The sequence below is a fragment of the Lolium perenne genome, chromosome 1 (genome assembly GCF_019359855.2).
Source record: "Lolium perenne isolate Kyuss_39 chromosome 1, Kyuss_2.0, whole genome shotgun sequence".
Classification (NCBI taxonomy): Eukaryota; Viridiplantae; Streptophyta; class Magnoliopsida; order Poales; family Poaceae; genus Lolium; species Lolium perenne.
The window spans coordinates 120,788,002-120,804,331 of NC_067244.2; the positions used below are offsets into that span (position 1 = coordinate 120,788,002).

General features: G+C 45.7%; 2 protein-coding genes and 1 non-coding gene across 5 annotated transcripts; 1 reads left to right on the forward strand and 2 right to left on the reverse strand.

The window, feature by feature from the left end:
* The first annotated feature begins 3,643 nt into the window (after positions 1-3,643).
* On the forward strand, positions 3,644-9,332 carry LOC127300465 (probable methyltransferase PMT8). Of its 2 annotated transcripts, none has more exons than XM_051330575.2 (8): positions 3,644-3,796; positions 4,686-5,045; positions 5,145-5,309; positions 5,655-5,837; positions 5,955-6,549; positions 7,294-7,406; positions 7,498-7,718; positions 8,533-9,332. In XM_051330575.2, exons 2-8 carry the CDS (start codon positions 4,791-4,793, stop codon positions 8,849-8,851), a joined length of 1,851 nt encoding a protein of 616 aa, XP_051186535.1. In that variant the 5' UTR covers positions 3,644-3,796; positions 4,686-4,790; the 3' UTR covers positions 8,852-9,332. The 2 variants fall into 2 exon arrangements, with proteins under 2 accessions (XP_051186535.1, XP_051186544.1); XM_051330584.2 differs by lacking the exon at positions 3,644-3,796 and adding an exon at positions 4,332-4,599.
* LOC127300448 (putative pentatricopeptide repeat-containing protein At3g23330) lies at positions 9,194-13,460 on the reverse strand. 2 transcript variants are annotated; one of them, XM_051330565.2, is made up of 2 exons: positions 10,306-13,460; positions 9,194-10,087 (listed from the first exon to the last, which is right to left on the reverse strand). In XM_051330565.2, exon 1 carries the CDS (start codon positions 13,432-13,434, stop codon positions 10,699-10,701), a length of 2,736 nt encoding a protein of 911 aa, XP_051186525.1. In that variant the 5' UTR covers positions 13,435-13,460; the 3' UTR covers positions 9,194-10,087; positions 10,306-10,698. The 2 variants fall into 2 exon arrangements, with proteins under 2 accessions (XP_051186525.1, XP_051186517.1); XM_051330557.2 differs by having other exon boundaries at positions 10,281-13,460.
* Positions 13,461-13,667: 207 nt separating this feature from the next.
* TRNAN-GUU (transfer RNA asparagine (anticodon GUU)) lies at positions 13,668-13,741 on the reverse strand. The gene has a single exon. It is a non-coding gene; the product is annotated as a tRNA-Asn (tRNA).
* Between the last annotated feature and the right edge of the window lie 2,589 nt (positions 13,742-16,330).

Below are 16,330 nucleotides of genomic sequence, written 5' to 3' on the forward strand. Positions count from 1 at the left end.
TCTGCTCGTCTGTGACCCTCCCATAGCGCCTAGGGTTACGTCCGCTGCCGTCGCTGCACACCGGCGGTGTTCCAGGCTTGCCCTGGTGCTGTCCAGGGGCGTGTCAAGCCGTGCTGGGCGCTGCGGGTCTTGCCATGTCATGGCCTGGCCTGGCTTGGCGCCGCCATGGCCGCGTCTGCTGCCTGCTTCGCCTGGTATGTGCTCCTCCCCTTCTCTCTTCTCTGCTCTAGTTCGTCTTCCTCCTCTGGATGCCCTGGCATCCATCGCCCTCATGTACTGGACTTGCCAGTACATCAGCAGTAGTGCTCCTGCTGCTGTGCGTGTGCTCCTGGCTATCTATGCCATGGCTAGAGCTGCTGCTGCTAGCCATGCTTTGCTACTGCTGCAGTGTGTGCTATTCTAGCCTAGCTGTTGTTACTGCTATGCTCTTGCTCATGCTGCTCCATTCGAGTTGCTGCTCTTGCTGTGCTCATGTTCATGTATGTGTTCTGCTCCTACTGTAATGCTTATGCTCATGCTCTTGCTGCTGCAGTGATGCTCATGGCCTTGCCATGCTTCTCCAGTTGTTGTTGTGCCTCTATACCTTCCTATTTATCTTTACTGTTGGTCTCTGGCTAATTGCCTTGGGCAATTCTTGCTTATGCAAGTGCCAGTGATGTAGGTTGGGTGCTGTTGTGCCATTCTTGTGTTTCTTGATTCAGTGGTACATCAATTCTTTGATGTGCTTCTGGATACAATTATAAAAGGTGGATTAGGTGTTGTATTATTATATGTTGTTGCTTGCAGTTGCTACTGCTTATGCTGGTGATCAAGGATGATCATGTGATCATCAGATGCTTACTATATTCATGTATATTTTGTTTATATGATGCTCTGCTTATCTCTGATGCTTCTCACCAAGTGCTGGTGGTTGCTGTTGCTTGTAAAAGCATGGATGTGGCTTTGTGGTCTGTCTGATGCTCCTGGTAGCATCTGTGTAGACTTCTGTGGTTGCTTTTGATTGTCAGTGAAGCTTTGCTTCCTATTTCTGACAAAATGGAATGAACTGCTTGATGCAGTGATGATTTCCTATGCATCTGTGCAAGTTTTGGATGGAAACCAACACTTGTTGGCATCTCCACTTGTGATTGAACTCTCAGGAGTAATGATAATTCTTTCTGGCTGGCTTGTGGGTCTTGCTTGGTAGCTGTTGTGACCCTAGCATGCTTTGCTTGCTTGATATGGTTGCTCCTACCTCTTCTGTGTGCTTCTGTGCAATATTACTGGTAGTCATTCATATGATTTCAGTATAATTGATGTTGAAATGAAAATAGACATATGAATGTCTATAATATGATGGTCTAGCTAGCTATAGGGTGCTAGGTGAGTCTGGTTGGTTAGTTAGGGATCAAATCCTTGCTGGATTGCTTTGGTTAACTCAATGATGTTTATTTTGACTTAACCAGTGTTCCCTTGGATGAATTTCTACTAGACTCTCCCTATTCTGCTTGCACCATATGGCTAGTTGCCAAGTGATGATACAAATAGGGTAGCCTTACCCTATGGCTTGTGTGGATTATGCACATGATTTGTATTATGAGCAAAACCATTGCTTGCTCATGAATTTTTGGTATACCTCACTCCAGCTCCTAGAAATTTGTTGTTGTAGAGGTTTTGCTTCTGTTTGTGTGGGATTGGTGATGTGCTTGTCCTTCTCCTCCTTTGGTTGGTTATCTACTGTGAGCTCTTTACTTCATCCTTGATCAACAACTATCTGTTCTTGTGGAAGAGATGCTGGATGGTTTTGGCTATGGTGGTGTTCTTGCTTGCTGTTCTTACCTCCTGATGCTTGTGTCGGTGAGAAGCTAGGGTTTGAGGCTGAAGATCCTTTATACTCCCTTGTGCTCTGCTCCTTGGTCGACAACAAGGCTCTCTGGTTTGGTGACTAGCCAGAGTGGTTGTGTGTTGGTGGCCATGCAAGTATCCTTGTGAGTTGTGTGCTTCATTGGGTTGGAACGTGTTCCCTGTGAGGTGGATCAGCTCGGCTGTGCAAGCTTATTCCTCTAAATTCCTATTTTCTCCAATCTGCCAAGTGGCTTTGCCACTTGGTTCAATGTGGTCAATTTGTGTTTCTTTGATTTCAGGTTTGGAACAAGATCAATTCATCCAAAGCTTGTTCAAGATCAAGATCAATTTTAGTAGTTAGGGCTATAGTCATAGAATCATGTAATTTTCCTTTTTATATTTATTCCCTTTTCTATTATTTGTTGTATTGTAATATTCATAAGAATATTGTAATTGACATTGTAATTTGTGTGTTAATCAATAAAGCTCAAGGTTTTCTTAATTGAGCTTTATATTGTTTATTGCTATTCATTATATATTGTTAAGTGAATTATCCAATATTATTGCTTTATGATTTGAATTATATTTGAATTGTTTAAGTTTGAATTTAAACTCAAACTTAATTCTTATCTCATGTTTGAATCACACAAGTGATACTTAACTTATATGCACTCTAAATGCAAAGAGGTCATGTCAAAGTTTATAACACTCTCGAAACCCTAAACCCTAGATAGTGTCGAGAGAGAAACTTGACCCCTCTATGATGTAATATGCAAATAAGCGCGAAATTTCCCCATATTTTATGATGCAATGCACACCCCTTTCTAAATTCTACCCCGCACTTGTCTGGAATCATGGGATGTTACAGTGCAGCACTTTCGTTGATGCGGGGGCAAGGTGGCGTAGCCATCTGCGGAGCGATGTGCACAAGACGCAAGATTTTTCCCAGGTTCAGCCCCTCCGGAGAGTAAAATGCCTACATCCTGCTAGATCTATTACTCAGTGGATGTTACAATGAGGTGGCTCAGTCGGTGGAGCGCCGAGAGCTATGGAGGTGAGATGGGATCAAGGAGTGTGTGTCCTTCTAGGATTTAGCTCGTGGGTTTATATAGGTACCCTCGATCTAGGGTTTACAAGTAGATAAGATCGAATCATATCAGTCGCTATAAGGCCGTGATTTGTTATCTCGCGCCCAAGTAATCCTTGCTTCAGTCGCCTGGGCCTTCGACCTAGTCGCCTTCTCCAGGGCTTAAGCCCAGTCGCTGAGGGTTTTAGGCCCAATCACCCTAGCCTCTTCCTGGACCTTCTCTCTTGTGACGAGTGAGACTAATGGTGAACTCCCTTGTCCATATCCCCATCATCAGGCATGGATCCATTGGCAAGAGCATGCCACGAGATGTATCGCGAGCGCATCAGCAAGGTGTTGGTTGCCCAAGCGTCGGCGACAACGACGACCATGGTAGCATCGGCAACCACAGTGGCATCGACGTGCATGACAGTGGCACCACTACTGGTGACGGAGGAGCCGCCGGGCCGTGAAGCTGCCGGTGATCGACGAGCCGGATGTGACGGAGGCCGTTCACACTGTTCATTGATCTCGGCACCACCAATAACGCTGGGCGGATGCCAATGCTGCTGCCGACGCTAGGTGCATCTTCTCACCACAACGCGCACGGCACGGGCACATTCCCTCCGCTTGCTGATAAAACAGCGCCTCGTGTACCGTGGCCTGTTCATAAATAAAGTGGTTAACACAACACGCGCTTGCTAATTAATTATCTCTCGGATCTTACTGCTGCCACCATTAACACGAGCCACCAAGACTGAAGCCCCCCTCCCCGTCTTCCCTGCTTCGCTCTCTCTCTCAGCCCCCCGCAAGTCGAGGCCTTCCGCTCCGCTGCCCCGCCCCGTCCTGCGACCGGAGCCGACGAGCGCCTGCGGCGGCAGCCAAGCGCACGGGATCCGCGCGAGGGTGCGTTGCTTCTCCCCCCACAGCATTCTGCTCTCCCCCCTCCTCTCGCTCTCCCCGTCGATGCGCTCGACCTCAGCCCCTCGGCTGCGATGTCTGGTTAACTCCCCAGAGGAACGGCGGCAGGCTAGTAGCCAACCGAAAGCGCGCGGATTTTGGGGGGCTTTGCGCGCTCCCTGTCGCGTCTGGAGGGATTCGCGTTGGGTTTTCCTGCTACTAGTTCGTTTCTATTGGTCGCGTTTGTTGGGATTTGGCTGGTTGTTTTGGACGACACCCCCGCGGTCGATTTGGAACTCCGCTGCTGCTGCTGGCCTCGCGCCGGACGCACTCAGCCGTCTTCTCCGAGTGGAGCGGTGGTAGGCTTGTAGCAGCCGGCAGTGCCCGTCGCTGTCCTTCACGCTGCTCGCGTTTCCATTGGGTCGTCAAATCGAAGCTTTTTCTTTCTTTCCGGCTTATGCGTGGCTGCCTAATCCAGTCGCTCCGCGCGAGAGCTTGTGTGCCGATGAACCGAATTCCAAGGGACTGGAGACCGCCCCGCAGATCAGAATCTGCGAGTAAAATACTCCAGCTTTATTTACTAAAGTAGTAGCAAGTGCTGCTCTTTCCTCTTCGTGATCTGCCCCCCACTTCACTCTTTACGACTGCCGCCCGCCCGCCTACCATTGGAGGGCACCGAAAGTCTGCATACTTATTCGGGGAATTTTCATCCTCCGTCTCCCACCAGTCTGGGGATTTGGGTGGGAGCATTTAACTCGTCCCAAGGATTTCCCTTCTTGGGGGGCTTCCATCTTCCTTCCCCCCTTCCGGTGCCTATCTCAGTTTTGGCTCGCTTCCTTCAACTGTCTTGGCTTTCTGCTACTTAGTCTCATGGCTTGTTTTTGGTTTCCTGCAGATCCCTGCATCCAAGAACTCTACAATTGCTCCGGTCCTTTATGAATCTTGAGGACAGTCTATACTAGAGTGGAACTACTAGTACTAGGATTTGGGATCCTTCGAGATGAGGGGGAGAAATGACGGGGGGCAGAGCAAGAGGCCCATCGTGCTGTTCTGCGTGATGGTTGCGTGCCTCTGCCTCCTCTTCCTCTACTTCTCGGGCTCCAACGGAGGGCAGGCCGGGAGCGCGGCGCTGGAGTACGGGACCAAGTTCACGCGGTCGCTCGGATGGGGCAGCGATGCGGACGGCGACGATGGCTTAGACGAATCAATCTTTGGGACTGGCGAAGCAAGTGATGTTAAGCTCAAGAGCTTCCCTGTGAGTGTTCAGAACCAGTAATCAGCTGTCTGTCAATAATCTGTACTACTATATTTGTTTATATAACTGTGGATGTCTTTTCTTCCCTTTGGTGTGTAGGCATGCGATGACCGACATTCTGAGCTGATCCCCTGCTTGGATAGGAATTTGATATTTCAGATGAGGTTGAAGCTGGATTTAAACCTGATGGAGCACTATGAGCGGCATTGCCCTCCTCCTGAGAGGCGCTTTAATTGCCTCATTCCCCCACCACACGGCTATAAGGTAACAAGATTATCCTTTCTTTCTTTTTTTTCTTTCTTCTTTTGTCGTCATCTCTTTACGGTATTTGGGCTCTGACGCGGAGCGACCATGTTGCTGGTGTTGGGTTCACACACTAGTCATTTCGGCCTTAATCTTCAAGATGAACCACTTAGTTTTGTGATCATACATCATATAGTCAAGAATATGTCCTATGCCTGTAGATGTAGTTGGCCTGTACCTGCTGTGGATCTGGACTTTGTATTACCTCCTGCTGACCTATCAATATTGTACTTCTATTCATATGGTTCTGTTTAATTAGACCTTCACTAAGCCACCACATTAGAGTCATGAAACTTCGTTTTGCAGGTTCCCATAAAATGGCCAAAAAGTCGCGATATAGTGTGGAAAGCAAATATTCCTCACACTCACCTTGCAAAAGAGAAGTCAGACCAGAACTGGATGATTGACGCAGGTGAAAAAATTAAGTTTCCAGGTGGTGGAACACATTTTCATAATGGAGCCGACAAATATATAGCAAACATTGCAAATGTAAGTCTGTTCGCACTTCTTCAGAATAATGCTCTGCTAAAAATACGCTACACATATTTGAGCACCATGCACTGTCAAGCTTCACTGTTGTGATTCATCTCTTCTACTATTTGACAGATGCTAAACTTCAAAGATAACATTATAAACAATGAGGGAATGCTTCGTACTGTTCTTGATGTTGGTTGCGGAGTGGCTAGTTTTGGAGGATATCTTCTCTCGTCTAATGTCATCGCGATGTCTTTGGCACCAAACGATGTACATCAGAACCAGATCCAATTTGCTCTTGAAAGGGGGATACCTGCATATCTTGGTGTTCTGGGAACAAAAAGGCTTCCATACCCCAGTAGATCGTTTGAATTAGCCCACTGTTCCCGTTGCAGGATTGACTGGCTTCAAAGAGATGGAATTCTTATGCTTGAACTAGATAGATTACTCAGGCCTGGAGGTTATTTTGCATATTCTTCTCCGGAAGCATACGCACAGGATGAGGAGGATCGTAGAATCTGGAAAGAAATGAGTTCCCTTGCAGAAAGGATGTGCTGGACAATTGCAGAGAAAAAAAACCAGACAGTTATTTGGGTCAAGCCTCTGAACAATGATTGCTACAGAAGTCGGCCGCGTGGTACAAATCCACCTCTATGCAAAAGCGGTGATGATCCGGATTCAGTATGGGGAGTGACAATGGAAGCTTGCATTACTCCATATCCAGAACGTGAGTGATTGTCCTATTCCAGCCTTTGGTTGCTTCCTTTTGTTGCTTACCTACTGGCTGGATACTCGATATTGTCATGCTTTTCTAGTGCTTTTTTGCTTACTTCAAACTAGTTGGCAACGTTAGATTAATGTTGAACTCTTAGTGAGTATTGGAGAAGATATTTTGAGTCATAGAAACATCAGCTGTTGGTATAGAATCAATTAGGAATGGACACATGATATCTGATAATGAGATGTTATTTACCTGCTCACTGCACCCACTAGGATAAGATTCAAATATATTCTGCTGCTCAGCGACCACATGTAGTGCATACTCAGCTACACCCTTCTGCTGCCTTGATGATATCCGGTTACATCAGCCATCAGGGCAGTAATGTTATGATCTAAAAGAAAGCACACACACATGCATACGTACACCATTCACTTGTCAGTACTTGTAAGCAAAGGATCTTCCGTTTATCTTGTATCCCTTCTTTTTCCCTCTCCCACCATGCTTTCAGGTAATGTTGGAATCTGGGAATCAAAATAATAACCAAGTTGATTACACTAAAGGGGGTAATAGGATGGTTTATGATCATTTAGAGCAGAATGAACGTAGCCTTCTGATCTCCACTCCCCCATACTTGTCATGCTTGTCAGTAATAGAAACACATGGAGATATACCATTTCTTTTCTTTTTCTTCACTACATTTTGCAGCTAATTTGCATCTCAGCAAAGTAACGATTGACTGTATATTTGCAGAAATGCACAGGGATGGAGGAAGTGGATTGGCTCCTTGGCCTGCTCGATTAACAACCCCACCTCCCCGTCTCGCTGATTTGTATGTTACAGCTGACACGTTTGAAAAGGATACAGTAAGTTGATCTTATTATCATCTAGTGTCTTCAGAATTTCGTTGGGTGCTAACAACTCAGCAAGGATCACTGACAAAATCTTTTTGTACAGGAAATGTGGCAGCAAAGAGTAGATAATTACTGGAACTTGTTGAGCCCGAAGGTAAAACCAGACAGTATTAGAAACATTATGGACATGAAAGCAAACTTTGGATCATTTGCTGCTGCTCTCAAGGAAAAGGATGTATGGGTGATGAATGCTGTGCCCCATGATGGACCAAGCACTCTTAAGATTATCTATGATAGAGGTCTCATAGGCTCTAATCATGACTGGTATGCCTCATTTCACATAAGGGATTTCCATTTGAGATGAATGGTGTCTTAGGGCCATGGTCTTGTTAGATACATAGATTTAGTACTTGCAAGGAGCTTCTAATTTTTGTGTCCGCAACGCATTAATAAGGTTTTATCATGTGCTAAAAATAAGGCATTATAGTTGAAACAGTGCTGCTAACCTTGTTCAGCAATGGCTGAGGTGCTCATGTACCATTAAAACACTTAGGATAAAACCCTCCATTGCTCTGGCAGGGAATATTCTCCACTATAATTTACCCCTTGTATTGTATGAGTGACACCCCAATAAGTTCCAGGAAAGAACCCTGTGAGATCAGTAGGTCCATTATGCTATGGTGCTACCTGCCCAGCTTTCATCTCAGATATGCTGCTATCAAAACAAAATTGGTTGGGTTGGTTTGGCCAATACTGCTAACATATTGGGTTTACCTCAGCCTTTTTTTCCTTTAGGGTCTTATTTCTGAAAGCATACACCAGTACACTGTGTTGCACTTTAGCACTTCCATTCGTTGTAGTGCTACTATGCACTTACTAAGTTTAGTCATATGACACACACAACTGGAAGCCCTTCTCTAGGCTTTCAAGACATACGATTAGTTTCCACGATAATATAGGAACTGTGAATACTCTTGAGTTACCAACTCATTTTTCTCGACCAGGTGAAGGGTTCATGATTTCTCTGCAATGTTATTATCAATTGTTTGCAATTTTGTGTGTGGTGAATTATACAGTTTCGGATTGTTGCTGGCAAGTTTGTTGACAGTTGTACTTAAATACAATGATGTATTTGCAGGTGTGAGGCATTCTCTACTTATCCTCGAACATATGATCTTCTGCATGCGTGGACAGTCTTCTCGGACCTTGATAAAAGAGGTTGCAGTGCTGAAGATCTGCTCCTTGAAATGGACCGCATCCTCAGGCCAACTGGTTTTATCATTGTGAGAGACAAGGCCCCTGTCATTGCATTCATCAAGAAGTATCTTCATGCACTTCACTGGGAGGCAGTAACTGTTGTGGATGCTGAGTCCAGTTCGGAATCCGAGGAGAATGAAATGATATTCATAATCCGGAAGAAATTGTGGTTACCAGGAGGCTCGCAGGACTCCACGTAATGTTGTCTTTTGAGTTTCTTTGGCACCATCAGCATCTGCAGCTCAGAAGCCAAGAAGCAAGCTCAGCTGCTCCCTCCAAATACACAATTCAGTATTGCTGCTCCAGAAATAGAATTTCTAGTCCCCTACCCACGTGAAGATAGATTATTTTTCAGCATATGGCAAAGCATCTAGAAGACTAAGCTCAAGCCTCTTCTTTTTTGTCTCTACAGATTCTGTGATGTCAGTTGATGTTCGTTCTCTAGCATGGTTAGGAAATAAAGCCTTTTAAATGTTCAGCTTCAGTTAGGTGCTTATGGTCTATTTGTTAAAGTGTTATTTTGTAAACAGATCTGGTGTTTATTGTAAGAAGCGAAAATTTGTAAACATATTTTGGACCAATGAGGTTTAGCCTGGGATAGAGGTCTCAAGACTGCTGGAGTCTCATCCCTGAGGAATGTACTGCAGGTTTGTACCGAAGAAGAGTGGTGCTTCTGATGTATATGTTCCCTCTTGTGTCTTTCTCTACGGATAGAGACATCAGGCAATAATATCACCTAGCAGGTAACACAGATAGAAGATGAAGAGAGAATAGGTAGAAAATTAGTTAGGGTCTCTTTGTTTGCAAAATTCTAAAAATATAGGGATAAGAAAAACATAAATTATGATGGCATATACTACCATAGTAAATCCTACAGGAATTAAAAAAACACAATAATTCGTAACATAACCTATTTTGTTGCACCACAGGCATGACATGGTTGTCACAAGAACAAACGAATTTTTATATGGGGCTGACTCGATGGAAAATTTCGTTCTAGAATGAATAAAAAGTACTCCCTCTGTCCTATAATATAAGATCTTGTTTGGTCTGTTGGATTGGAAACCATACGAATTTTCATATGAAATTCCTTTGAACCAAAGACCGTGTAGCACATAGAAAAGCACAACTCACCATATTCTTTGTTTTTTTGAACGGCGAGATTGATTGCTGGGATATCAATGTTATTACAAGCATGCACGATTAGCTCCGATGAGCATGAAACAACTGGACCATGCGACATCCCCACAACTCAACTATCTCCTATTAAGGTGTAACCTCACTGGATCAAATCCCGCGAATAACAGTATTGGTGAACCAGTTGGCACTTCTCAAGTTATGTGATAAACAGAGTTGCTGGCAAATTATGCGCGACGCTGTTCCCCTCTTGACCCAGGCAAAAGATCCATCACCTCATGAATCTTCCTCTGAATTCCCTATCATCAAAAGTTTCTTTATTTGAGCATGGATAGGCTGGAAAACTGAAGAACAATCAGTCTCAACAAAGTAGGCTAGTAAATATCAAGCGAGTCAACATTTCGGCCCTCGCTGCACTAGTCACCTTATCCATAATGGCTAGAAACTGCAAACCTTGAAGTACAGTTGTATATCAGACAGACGGATGCTTACATAGCATATTCCGTGCTAGGGTTACCTGCTTTCCATCCAGACCATCATCTACCTGTAAATGAAGAAATGAATGGCTATCCTCGCCACTATCATCAACAAGCTATCAGTGATATGAGCCAATCATGAAGTACATATGCATTGCTTTTACTGGATATCTGTGTAACATATATCTTCACTTCCTTTAACCTTCAACATAGTTCTGGCCATTGCCCCTTTTCCCCTCGGATCTTGGCAAAAGCTGCAGGCTTTCAGCCTCCCATAAACCACACCATATTTGAGCCCAGGGGTTCAATATGGCTCCCTTTTCTTTTTGACGGTCAAGATGGTGTCACTGATTGCCCTTATCACCCATATCAGATATTGCTGTAGTTTTTCATGGTCTATGAGCCAGTATTTTCGTGGCAAACCAACTCTTCATTTACCACATATCTCCACAGCTGCATGAGCCATCATTAAAATGGTGATAGGTGCAACCATCTGAAATCAATATCTCCCGGTTCTTATCTCTTGAGATAAATTTGATTGAGGAATGACATTCTTTGCACATTCGAAAGTTCTTCAAGATCCGTATCGGTTCATGACCACACATGGAAATAAGTCCATAGCACACCGCAATCCGTTCGGTGTGGTGGCATGACAATGGATCAACTTCTACATTGCAATAGGGCTCATTGTCTTGAGGGGCATACCCAGACTGTTCCATCCTACTAGCCACGTCCTTCCATGTACTCAAAATATTCTCAAAAGCAGGATGAGACAAATCTCCAGCCTCAAAAGAATCCACACTTGTGCCGAGATATAGCCAGCTACATTGTCTCTCGACATGCAACCCTTGCTCTGTCATAGCATCCCTCACAGATTCAGTTGAATCCCACAAACCATTGTTGGCATATATATTGGAAAGCAGCATGTAGTTTGAAGTGTTATTTGGTTCAAGCTCAAAAAGAGATTTTGCAGCCTTAGCCGCAACCTCCAAATTTGAGTGAAGCTTACAAGCTTTGAGAACAGTAGACCATAGGCACGCATCCAGCTCATGTGGCATCTTCTGGATAAGTTCTAGTGATTCCTCCAATAAACCAGCTGTTCCCATGATGTCAACCATGCAGGTGTAGTGTTTTAAAGTAGGTTTTATGCCATATAAATCTTCCATACTGTAGAAATAGTCCCGGGCTTCTTCCATGGAACCTTCTTGCTTACAAGCTGAAAGAAGTATGATGAAAGTAACAGGATCCGGTTGAATTCCAGATTGTTCAAGTGTCCTGAACAATTCTTTAACATCTCTGGGCATCCTATGAAGCAAGTAGCAACACATCATTGCATTCCATACTGCTACATCCTTTTCAGCACTGCGCTCAAAAACAAACCTAGCATCCTCAATCTTACCACATTTCCCATACATATCTATTAGTGCACTTGCAAGAGTATCTGGATAACCACGAGGCCAGTTTTTGTGTATGTAACCATGCAGTTCTCTCCCATACCCCAACGCCATTGTCATCCCAGAGGACAAAAGAGCTATCTGCACTGTAACCAAGTTAGGAAGTAAATCACAGTCGAGCATTTCATAGAATAGTTTCAAAGCAACTTGTGGCTTCTTGTTATACTTGTAAGCTGCTAGCAGACTATTCCATGTGACAACATTCTTATTCCTGATTCCCTGGAAAACATTAGCAGCAGATACCATATCACCAGCTTTACCATAAAGGTCAACCAATTTGCTGGAAACAAATACGTTTGACGTCAAACCACTCCTTAGAGCATAGCAATGTACTTGCTTCCCGAGACGATCTAACTTGAGGTCTGTCAATAGGGAGAGGACGCTAGTAAGTGTAGTACTGTTTGGCTGAATGGGGCAGCTATTATCAAGAAATGTCCAGTACTTTGGATCTGCAGTGCTCAAGAGCTGCATGTATCTGAAAACTTCCAGCGCATCGGCACAGAGGCCAAAGTGATAAAACCCGGATATTAAAGCATTCACTGAGATCACATTAGGCTTCAAGCTGGCATTGATCATGGCTGACAAGAGTTCACTTGCTAGTTCTTTCTGACCTGCTCTAGCATACGCAGCAATGAAGATGTTATACGTGACAGTGTCGGGCTTCAGCCCATCCTGCTGCATCAAGTTAAAAGCTTCACACGCCCTGTCCATTCTCCCATCACTCATATATGACTGAATCAACTCATTCCATACCGTGACGTTCCTCTCCCCGTCAATGGCGGAGAACACGCTTCTCGCGTAAGCAGACTCCCCGCACTCCGAGTACATGCCGATCAAAGAGGAACCTATGTAGACGTTCAATTGGATTCCGCAGCGTACGACGTAAGAATGCAGCTGCTTTCCGACGCCCAGCGCCATGAGGCCGGTGCAAGCAGGGAGTATGCTAGCGACAGTCACTGCGTCGGGCATCTCGGTCTCGCACATCTCCAGGAAGACGTCGAAAGCCTCGTCGTAACGCGCGTTCTGCACACAGCCGGAGATGATGCAGTTCCAGGAACTGACCCGCGGCTTGACGCCCCTGAGCCGCATTTCGTCGAACAGATCCAGCGCGGCACCGATGTCGCCGTTTCTGGCGAACCCGGAGACGAGCGTGTTCCATGAAATCACGTCGGGCTGCACGCCGGTGGCTTGCATGGATTGGAAGAGCTGGAAGGCATGGTCGAGCTCCCCGGCGTTGGCGTGGGCGCCCACGAGAGCGGTCCACGCGACGACGTCGGGTTCGGGGAGGGACGCGAACGCGGCGCGCGCGGCGCCGACGTCCCCGAGCGCGGCGTACATGGCGACGACCGCGTTGCCCACCACGGCGTCGTCGGCCAGCGCGGGGCCGGCCTTGGCGGCGAGCGCGTGCGCGGCGGCGGCGAGGCGGGGCGCGCCCGCCCCGGCGCAGGCGCGGAGCACCTGCGGGAAGAGGAACCTGTCGGGCGAGGCCCCCGCGGCGCGCATGGCTGCGAACGCCTCGCACGCCGCGCGCCAGCGCCGCGCCCGCACGCATGCGCCAATCTCCTTGGCGTAGGCCGCGGCTGCCGGTCGCGCGCGGTGCGGCGGGGCATGGCGGCTCTGGGGAGCCCCGTCGAGCGGCCGGGTCGGGGCCTGGAGCGAGCAGCGCGGCGAGAAGACGGCGCGGGGAGTGGGAGGCGGCAGCATGGTGGTCGCCATTTGTTTATGGCGTCAGTGCAGTGCGCTCTCAGTTGGGCATTTCTCCAAATGGTAAGGAAGAGAGAGAATCTGTGCGTGTGGACCATGGAGGTTGGGTCTTATGGGCCAAAAGAGAGAACAACAGAAATACGTATAGCTGCCTTATTGGACCGGATGCTGTGATTGGCCCCATTTGACCGGATGTGATTAGCCCAAGAGGAAACCGGGCCAAAAAAAAAAAAAAACATTGTTTTCGCTAGAAGGAGGGCTTGAACCTCCGACCTTGTGGTTAACAGCCACACGCTCTAGCCAACTGAGCTATTCCAGCTTTTGTTTGTTAGACAGGCTTAACATTATATACCAGTTAACGTACTAGCTTTTTCCAAATATGATTGTGTGCAAGTGGGGATACCATGAAAAATGGTGGTTTCTCGGCAACTGCTTGGGCTGCAATTTATGAGGACTGTAAAATTCTATGGAGTTGTTTTGATATAGAGTATTTGTAATAGAGAGGCTAATTAGGTAGCTCATGAACTTGCTAAGAATGCTTTTAGTTCTGATAATAATTCTTGTACTTGGATTGATGAACCCGCTACTTTCAAAATTAACAAGCTCGCAAATGATCTAATTATTTTATCTAATCAATAATGCATACCAAATGGCTTTCTCACAAAAAATTACTACTCCCTCCGATCCATATTATTTTTCTCTACTATGGATGTATTTAGAAGTAACATGTGTCTACATGTATTCATATTATTGCAGTGGGGTTTTCCACCCCACTGTTTTACCCTAAAAAAAGGGAGTAGCTTTTCCTAAGGTAGTTTACGGCTTGGAATTTAGAGGATGTGCACACGGTTAAGACTTTCAAAACCCAAGGCTTATCTTTTTGTTGTGTATTTCTCATGTCATGGAGGGAGTGTTATATAAGCTTCGTTTAATATCCCAAACCAAACCAAAATGTACTTTTAGGCTCTAACCAAATACATTCAACAATACTGGAATTATGTATTCTAAATTATAAAAATAATATTTGAACAAAGTTTAGAGAAAATATAAAACAAATATATAAATAATCAATAAATCATCCTAAAAATTGCACGTGCCACAAAAAGATTATGATAAATCCGTCAATTTGATCAAATGTTCTCCAAGAGCCCCCGCCCTAGAGTTGTCACGGATCACCTTTGATCCTCTCATCTTCTACGATCATGTTAAGGAGGGGATCGCACATGTCATGATGTCACACGGGGTCTTCTTGTCCCCAAAAGTGAGTAGTCCATGAACAATTGGAAACCTAGCTTCCAACCCTCTTAATGTCCACTCGGTGTCCTTCATCGTTGATTCTTGAGCATTGGAAAAAGTGGGAATTCTTCCTACCTTGAGGGTTTGGAATTTTCTTCACAAGGGCGAACGAAGCCAGTAGATGCCATAAGTTAGGCGGTGGCTCATTGCTGGCGTGTAGTTGACGTGGGAGTTAGAGATCTTGTTCCTTCACGTCCCCGGCAACGGCGCCAGAAAATAGCTTGATGTCTACTCACGCTTCTTTTCCTGTAGACAGTGTTGGGCCTCCAAGAGCAGAGGTTTGTAGAACAGCAGCAAGTTTCCCTTAAGTGAATCACCCAAGGTTTATCGAACTCAGGGAGGAAGAGGTCAAAGATATCCCTCTCAAGCAACCCTGCAATTACGATACAAGAAGTCTCGTGTGTCCCCAACACACCTAATACACTTGTCAGATGTATAGGTGCACTAGTTCGGCGAAGAGATAGTGAAATACAAGTAATATGGATGAATATGAGTGGTAATAGCAATCTGAATAAAATATGACAGCAAGCAAACATGTAGCAGAACTTGTTGGAAACGGTGTTTCAATGCTTAGAAACAAGGCCTAGGGATCATACTTTCACTAGTGGACACTCTCAACATTGCAATCATAAAGGAATATAAATAAGCACTTCACTATGCTATTCTGAATTACTCTCTGGCAAGATAACGAACTCTAATTCATCATGTAGGCAAACCTTAAAGATGTATTCCCAAGTACTAATAAACACCCCACGCATCCTTGTGAGCATTCATAGGAGGTACTAACACACCACAATTTCATAGAGACATCCAACTCAAATCATAACTCAGTGAATAAGTATTCTGTGAAATATAGCCTAAGAGACCCACACGGTGCACACACTGTCACCTTTACACACGTGGGACAAGGAGTCTCCGGAGATCACATAAGTAAAATCCACTTGAATAGCATAACGACATCTAGATTACAAAGCTCATCATATGGATCTCAATCATGTAAGGCAGCTCATGAGATCATTGTATTGAAGTACATGGGAGAGAGAGATTAACCACATAGCTACCGGTACAGCCCTTAGCCTCGATGGAGAACTACTCCCTCCTCATGGGAGACAGCAGCGGTGATGAAGATGGCGGTGATGTCGATGGAGATGCCTTCCGGGGGCACTTCCCCGTCCCGGCAGGGTGCCGGAACAGAGACTCCTGTCCCCCAGATCTTGGCTTCGCGATGGCGGCGGCTCTGGAAGGTTTCTCGTACCGTGGCTTATTCGTATCGAAGATTTAGGTTAGGGAGGCTTTTATAGGCGAAGAGTCGGAGTCGGAAGGGCCACGGTGGAGCCACACACCAGGGGGGCGCCCCCCCTTGGCCGCGTCGCCACCATGTGTGGGGCCCACCTGGCTCTCCTCTGGCCCCTCTTCGGTGCTCTGGAAGCTTCCTTGAAATATAAGATACTGGGCGTTGATTTCATCCAATTCCGAGAATATTTCCTTACTAGGATTTCTGAAACCAAAAACAGCAGAAAACAGGAACTGGCACTTCGGCATCTCGTTAATAGGTTAGTTCCGGAAAATGCATCAAAACGATATAAAGTGTGAATAAAACATGTAGGTATCG

What these genes read in the sequence shown, in the direction of transcription:
- LOC127300465 (XM_051330575.2), top strand. Translation starts at nt 4,791, where the DNA reads ATGAGGGGGAGAAATGACGGGGGGCAGAGCAAGAGGCCCATCGTGCTG. An exon ending in ATATAGCAAACATTGCAAAT is followed by an intron (nt 5,838 to 5,954) that starts GTAAGTCTGTTC and finishes ACTATTTGACAG; the next exon opens with ATGCTAAACTTCAAAGATAA. An exon ending in CATTACTCCATATCCAGAAC is followed by an intron (nt 6,550 to 7,293) that starts GTGAGTGATTGT and finishes GTATATTTGCAG; the next exon opens with AAATGCACAGGGATGGAGGA.
- LOC127300448 (XM_051330565.2), bottom strand. Translation starts at nt 13,434, where the DNA reads ATGGCGACCACCATGCTGCCGCCTCCCACTCCCCGCGCCGTCTTCTCG.